Here is a 6450-nt window from a genome sequence, read left to right as displayed (position 1 = left end):
GGGAGGACGTTCTACAAGGGTTGGGCCGGCGGGCCTGGACGGGGCGGGGGGAGCCGCCGAAGGGAGGTAAGCCCCGCTCCCCCGCCCCCGCGGCGGGGATCCCGGCCCCCCAGGCCCCCGCCCCCCTCCTCAATCCCCGCGGCTCCCGCTCTGTCCCCATTAGGGCCCCGCGACACCGTCACCGTCCGAACTGGCCGCGGTCAAGATAGTCAAGCTGGACCCCAGGTGAGGGCCGGGCCGGGCCTCCGCGGGAGGAAGGGCAGGGAGCCTGGCGCGAGGGGCGGAGAGTTGACACTTCGGAGGCCCGTTGAGAGGCAGTCCCCGGGGGTGGTGTCCCCGGCACCTGTCGGGCCGGAGGGAGGCAGAACTCAGGGGTCCTTTGAAGATGAGGGCGCTGAGTTAAGGCGACGCCTCTGAGCTTCTCCCCCACCCCCAATGCCCTGTGCTCCCCAGGGGACGACATCAGCTCCCTCCAGCAGGAAATCACTATCCTGCGTGAGTGCCACCACCCCAACGTGGTGGCCTACATTGGCAGCTATCTCAGGTGAGGCTGCGCCCCTGCCCACCCCCGCAGCCCCGTGTGGCCCTGCCCTGTGCCCACCGGCGCTGTGTTCCCCCAGGAATGACCGCCTGTGGATCTGCATGGAGTTCTGCGGAGGGGGCTCCCTGCAGGAGATTTACCATGGTGAGGGCCAGGACTCCAGGCCCACAGGGCTCGGGCTGCTGCTGCTGCTTTTCATCCACAGTCTCCGTCCCCCCCTCATCCCCAACCTGTGGCAGGAGGGGCAAGCTGGGGCCCAAGGCTCCTCCTGGCTGGCTGTGTGACCTTGAGAGAAATAACTGCCTTTCCCTGGGCTCCGTGTCCCAGACCGCCTGTGGCTTCCTTGAGGGAGGGTGGCCTGGGAGGGTCAGCAGATCCCCCAGACCTCCATGCCAGCTCTTACCCTTCCGTTTCAGCCACTGGGCCCCTGGAGGAACGGCAGATCGCCTACGTCTGCCGAGAGGCACTGAAGGTAGCTGGGCCCATAAGGCTGCTCGCACCCCAACGCCCAGGAGCTGTGGGCAGGGAGCCCAGCTGGCCAGTGTGGGGGGTGGAGTGCCTCAGGCAGGGCTGGTGTGAGGGGCGGTGGGTCCTGGGAGAAGGGGCCCCAACCCTGTTGCCGGAAGCAGCCCATTTCCCTCTTGGCTCAGTCACTTCCTGTTTGGGGAGAGGGGAGGAGGAAGCGGCTTGGGTGGGGGGCCCCGTCCTCAGAGAGGGCTCAGGAAAGGTGGGATGTTGCTGGGCAGCTGCTCTCAGGGGCTCTTCTTGGTCCCCAGGGGCTGCACCACTTGCATTCTCAGGGGAAGATCCACAGAGATATCAAGGTAGGGGTCTGGCCTTGGGCACTGGGGGAGGGAGGAGGGAGGAGGAGGCTCTGGGGAGCTCCAGATGGGATTCTCTCATCTCCGTTCCTGCAGGGCGCCAACCTGCTCCTCACCCTCCAGGGAGATGTCAAGCTGGGTCAGTACCCCGGGGACACGATCAGGGTGAGGGTTCTGTGGGAGCTGCGTTCAGGTGCTGGGTGTCCTTGGGCAAGTCACTTTCCAGCTTGGGCCTCGACGTCCCCATTGAGAAAAGTGGAAGAGTCTTCCCTTCCTACTCCAAGCTGATGTGGTTGGGTCGGCATGGAGTCCAACGTGTGGCCTGGCACTTGGTCAGCGACGGAAGGTGGTTGGCCCTTCCCAGGAGGGGGCCCTGGCCTTGGCAGCTGTAGCTGAACCTGGTCTGCCTGTTGTCTGAACCCACCAGCTGCATCCTGAGTCTGAGCCGTTGAGGTGGGTGGGGCGTGGCAGCCAGAGGGCGGGTTCCAGGAGCTCTTTCTCCCTGCAGCTGACTTTGGGGTGTCGGGCGAGCTGACGGCATCTGTGGCCAAGAGGAGGTCCTTCATTGGGACTCCGTACTGGTGAGGCTGCGTCTCGGGCTGAGGGGGTAGGGGCCACAGGTGGGGCACCCGGCCATCCCATCTGTGACCCCACCTCTAGGATGGCCCCCGAGGTGGCCGCTGTGGAGCGCAAAGGTGGCTACAACGAGCTGTGTGACGTCTGGGCCCTGGGCATCACAGCCATTGAGCTGGGCGAGCTGCAGCCCCCGCTGTTCCACCTGCACCCCATGAGGTCAGCTGAACACTTGCCCCTTGCCTGACCCCGGGGCCCTGTTGACCCCCAGCTCCTGACCTTTTGCTGTCCATAGGGCCTTGATGCTCATGTCCAAGAGCAGCTTCCAGCCGCCCAAGCTGAGGGACAAGACTCGCTGGTGAGGCCCATGTTCCTGGCTGGGGCCCCCTTTTCAGCCAGTCCTCAGGGGAGTAGAGGAGCCATCTGCCAACTCCCAGGGCGCAGCCTCAAGAGCCCTGCCCTCTGGTACTCTGCAGACCATCCGTGGGAGGGGCCTGGGGCGCCTCTCGGGGCCATGGCTGGCGTGGACAGTGGTTGTTGATGGAGGAGCTTCCATGTCGCAGCAGCAGTATTGCTCAGGCCGGCTGCCCCTGGCCCCGGGCTGGCCCTTCGTGGCAGGCCCAGCAGACTCCTCTGGAGTGGCAGCCGGGGGCAGTGGGCAGGATGCCCTGCCCGAGGGCTGACCTGGGTCTGGGGGCTCTTGTGTCAATTAGGACCCAGAATTTCCACCACTTCCTCAAGCTGGCCTTGACCAAGAACCCCAAGAAGAGGCCGACAGCAGAGAAGCTTCTACAGGTGGGAGGCAGGGGGTGGGGACAGGGGCTCAATGCTTGAAAGCAGGGGCCTGGGGGCCAGAGACCAACCTGAGCCCCCCTCAATCCTCCAGCACCCATTCACAACGCAACAGCTCCCCCGGGCTCTCCTCACCCAGCTGTTGGACAAGGCCAGTGACCCCCACCTGGGCGCCCTCTCCCCGGAGGACTGTGACCTGGAGGTGCGTGGGGCTGGGGCAGGGAGTCTTGGCCCGGCCTGGTTGTAGGGGGTGCGGAGGTGACATAGGCCAAGGTCCCTTTAACTGGAATATTTCCAGCATAAGGAGCTTCCCTCCAGGTGAGCCACCCACTGGAATCTTCCTGAGCTGGCCTTGCCTCCTGTACTATCCCTTGGTGGGTGCCCGCCCTTGGCCCAGGCTGACCACGACCCTGGCTCGGCCATCTGCTCTCTGTGTGATCTTTGGCCAGTTATTTGCCTCTGTGTGCTGGTTTTCTCAATTATGGAGTGAAGGTGCCATTTAACCTCATGATGATCTACAGAGTCTGTGTGTAAAGCACATTGGAGGTGGGGCGAGGTGAGCGCCGGGTGTGTGTCCACTGTTTGTGTTCTTTCTTAGACGTACGACATGTTTCCAGACACCATTCACTCCCGGGGCCAGCACGGCCAGGCTGAGCGGACCCCCTCAGAGATCCAGTGTAAGTCGGGGAAGGGGCTGTGTGTGAATTTGGGGGGCTGTGTGTGGATTTTCTGGGGGGCTGTGTGTGGATTTGGGGGGCATGTGTGTGGATTTTCTGGGGGGCTGGGTGTGGATTTTCTAGGGGGCTGTGTGTGTGGATTTTCTGGGGGGCTGTGTGTGGATTTGGGGGGCTGTGTGTGGATTTTCTAGGGGGCTGGCTGTGTGAGTGATTTTGGTATGCGTGTGAGGGTAAGTCTTCATTCCCCCCTAATCTATGTACACTGGGCACCCCAGTTCACCAGGTGAAGTTTGGCGCCCCACGCAGGAAGGAAACGGACCCGCTACCTGAGCCGGTGAGGCTGGCTGTGTGGGAGGGGGTGCAGGGGTGGGCTGGGTGCTGTGCTGGAGGGCGAGCACCTCATCAAAGGGTCTTTGAATCGCTGGCCCTTGGGCCTGGGGAAGCTGTCCAAGCAGGTTTGTCCCGCCCAGGGACATGGGGGGCTGGGGGCTCCTTCCAGGGCCAAGTCCTGGACAGTCATCTGGAATGTGGCGAGGTGACCACACACGGCCGAGCCCCCACCCTCCCTTTCAGCACAGTTCTCTCTGCCTCGATCTCTGCCTGTCACTGGCTGCCTGACTCACGTCTCTGCTGCCTCGCTGTCTCTCGTTATCAGCATCTCGTCACTCGCACAGTCTGTCTCTCTGCCTGGCTCTCTGGCGTCTCTGTCTCATTCTCCGCTGTTTGTCTGCCTCTTTCACAATCTCATTGCCTCTCATTGTCTTCCTCTCTCCTCACAAGCCTCTCGCCTATTGCCGTCTCCCTTTCCATCTGTCTGTCTTCTCTCTCTCCCACAGCCTCTTGATCACCCCCTCACATTGCCTTTCTGTCTCTCTCCCCATCTTCCTGCCTCGGTTTCCCCACAGTGGGAAGAGGAGTGGACCCTGCTGGGCAAGGAGGAGCTGAGCGGGTGAGTGAGGGCGGGAGGCTGCCGGAGAGGGCGGGGGCGCAGGGCAGGCTGCACCCTGACCGTCCCCTCCCTGCCAGGAGCCTGCTGCAGTCGGTCCAGGAGGCCCTGGAGGAAAGGTGAGGGCTGGGCCTGGAGGCGAGGGGCAGCCGGGCGGCCCCGTCACAGCTCACACCTCATTTCCCTCTGATTTGCCCGCCTAGGAGCCTGACCATCCGGCCAGCCTTGGAACTCCAGGTGCGGGCGGAGGGAGGCTGGAGCTGGGGTGGGGACAGTGCTGTCGAGGGTGCAGCTGGGATGGGACCAGTTTACAAGGTGACCTGCTAACAGCTGGGCTGGGCCCCCGGACCCTCCCCCAGGAGCTGGACTCTCCAGACGATGCCGTAGGAACCATCAAGCGGGCCCCGTTGGGGCCAGCCCCACATGAGCCTCCAGCTGAGGACTCTCTGTCCAGCCCCGCAGGTGAGTCCCAGGCTCGGGGGACCAGGAAGCAGGCCCAGGGCGGGAGGGTGGGGGGCAGGAGAGGGCCTGGTGGGGGAGGCTGGGCCTGGAATGTACCCTGGGTCTGTGCTTGCAGGAACCCCACCCCGACCTCTCTCGGGCTCGGACAGCCCCCCGCCTCTCCCCACCGCCTGGGCCACCATGAAGCACCAGGAGGATCCTGAGGTGAGGGGGCCGCTAGGGACTGGGGGGATGGGAGGCCACGGGGGCACCTCGTCCTGACTCCGCCCTCCCTCCCAGAGATCGTCTTGCCATGGGCTGCCCCCGACCCCCAAGGTGCACGTAAGTGTCCGCCCGCCGCCTGCAGCCCCACCGCCTGCTGCCCGGAGCTTCCTTACCAGCCTCTTGCCTCCCCCAGATGGGTGCCTGCTTCTCCAAGGTCTTCAATGGCTGCCCCCTGCGGATCCATGCTGCTGTCACCTGGATTCACCCTGGCACCCGGGGTAGGCCGGGGGCGGGCAGGACCAGGAGCCAGGGAACCCCCCGCTTGGGCCAGGGCTCCCGACTGACCTCTGACCCTGTACTCAAACCGCAGATCAGTTCCTGGTGGTGGGGGCCGAGGAAGGCATCTACACCCTCAACCTGCACGAGCTGCACGAGGACACCCTGGAGAAGGTGAGGCCCGGCTGGCTGTGGAGGGCGGAGGGCCTTGGGGGGCCCGGGGTGCTGACCGCTTGTCCATCTGTCGCTCTGTGGCCTGCAGCTGATCTCACACCGCTGCGCCTGGCTCTACTGTGTGAACAATGTGCTGCTGTCACTCTCAGGTACGCATTGGAGCAGGCGGGGGGGCGGGGGGGGGCAGGCAGGGGGACACCCTGCCCGCCAGCGCTCTGACCCCCCTCCCTCCTTGGCAGGGAAATCCACGCACATCTGGTCCCACGACCTCCCGGGCCTATTTGAGCAGCGGCGACTGCAGCAGCAGGTTCCCCTCTCCATCCCCACCAACCGCCTCACCCAGCGCATCATCCCCAGGTTGGGGACCCCGGGGGAGCAGGGGAGAGGGGCGTAGCGGGGAGGCAGCGGGGCAGAGCCAGAGTTGGACTCTGGCCGTGCTCGTCCCTGGGACCTTAGATCTCAGACCTGCTGTGATCTTAGACCTGTCACTTTGCCTCTCTGAGCCCGTTTCCTCATCTGTCAATGCATTGAGAGCCTCCCCTCCCTGACCCCAGGCCTGTTGGCAGGCGAGAAGGAAGTAGTGGATGTGAAATTGCTTTGCCGATTGTGGGAGCTGTGGTTCTTAGGATGTGGGGCAAACGTTTACTGGGCACTTAGTACGCGCTAGGACTAGGTCTGAGGCTGGGCTTGGAGACTACGATCAAATGAGTTAGTCTTTGGGACTCAGTACCTGGCACTGAGCTGAACTGGGGGTGGGGGTGGGGGTGGGGAGGCTGGGAGGGGCAGGGAGGCCTCAGAGAGGGCAAGTGAGCTCATGGCGTTTGGAAGTGCACAGAGGTCTTCCCTGCAGAGGGAAGAGCAAGTGCGAATGCGGTCGGGCCGGGAGGTATGAGGTGTTGGGCCTTTGGGAGGCAGGTGGAGAGGCCGGAGAGGGAGCTGCACAGGTGGCAGGGGGCAGCTCCCTTCGATGCCAGGCCCAGGATC

The 6450-nt window shown here is 64.2% G+C and overlaps 1 protein-coding gene across 1 annotated transcript in view; it reads left to right on the top strand.

The window, feature by feature from the left end:
* Positions 1-6450, top strand: part of MAP4K2 (mitogen-activated protein kinase kinase kinase kinase 2) — an 11697-nt gene that overhangs the window by 725 nt on the left and 4522 nt on the right. Inside the window, exons 2-24 of the mRNA XM_023745650.1 lie at positions 164-219; positions 449-544; positions 621-685; positions 958-1013; positions 1318-1365; positions 1459-1501; positions 1871-1943; positions 2023-2154; positions 2231-2293; positions 2649-2730; positions 2822-2929; positions 3326-3404; positions 3680-3738; positions 4310-4353; positions 4431-4469; positions 4554-4587; positions 4710-4812; positions 4928-5016; positions 5092-5133; positions 5210-5294; positions 5387-5466; positions 5555-5615; positions 5706-5823. Coding sequence (XP_023601418.1) covers positions 164-219; positions 449-544; positions 621-685; positions 958-1013; positions 1318-1365; positions 1459-1501; positions 1871-1943; positions 2023-2154; positions 2231-2293; positions 2649-2730; positions 2822-2929; positions 3326-3404; positions 3680-3738; positions 4310-4353; positions 4431-4469; positions 4554-4587; positions 4710-4812; positions 4928-5016; positions 5092-5133; positions 5210-5294; positions 5387-5466; positions 5555-5615; positions 5706-5823 — 1655 coding nt within the window. The remainder of the gene's footprint in view (positions 1-163; positions 220-448; positions 545-620; positions 686-957; positions 1014-1317; positions 1366-1458; positions 1502-1870; positions 1944-2022; positions 2155-2230; positions 2294-2648; positions 2731-2821; positions 2930-3325; positions 3405-3679; positions 3739-4309; positions 4354-4430; positions 4470-4553; positions 4588-4709; positions 4813-4927; positions 5017-5091; positions 5134-5209; positions 5295-5386; positions 5467-5554; positions 5616-5705; positions 5824-6450) is intronic.

Source organism: Myotis lucifugus, unplaced genomic scaffold (genome assembly GCF_000147115.1).
Source record: "Myotis lucifugus unplaced genomic scaffold, Myoluc2.0 scaffold_562, whole genome shotgun sequence".
NCBI lineage: Eukaryota > Metazoa > Chordata > Mammalia > Chiroptera > Vespertilionidae > Myotis > Myotis lucifugus.
Note: the sequence above shows the minus strand (reverse complement) of the source record. Positions and strands in the feature narration are given on the sequence as shown.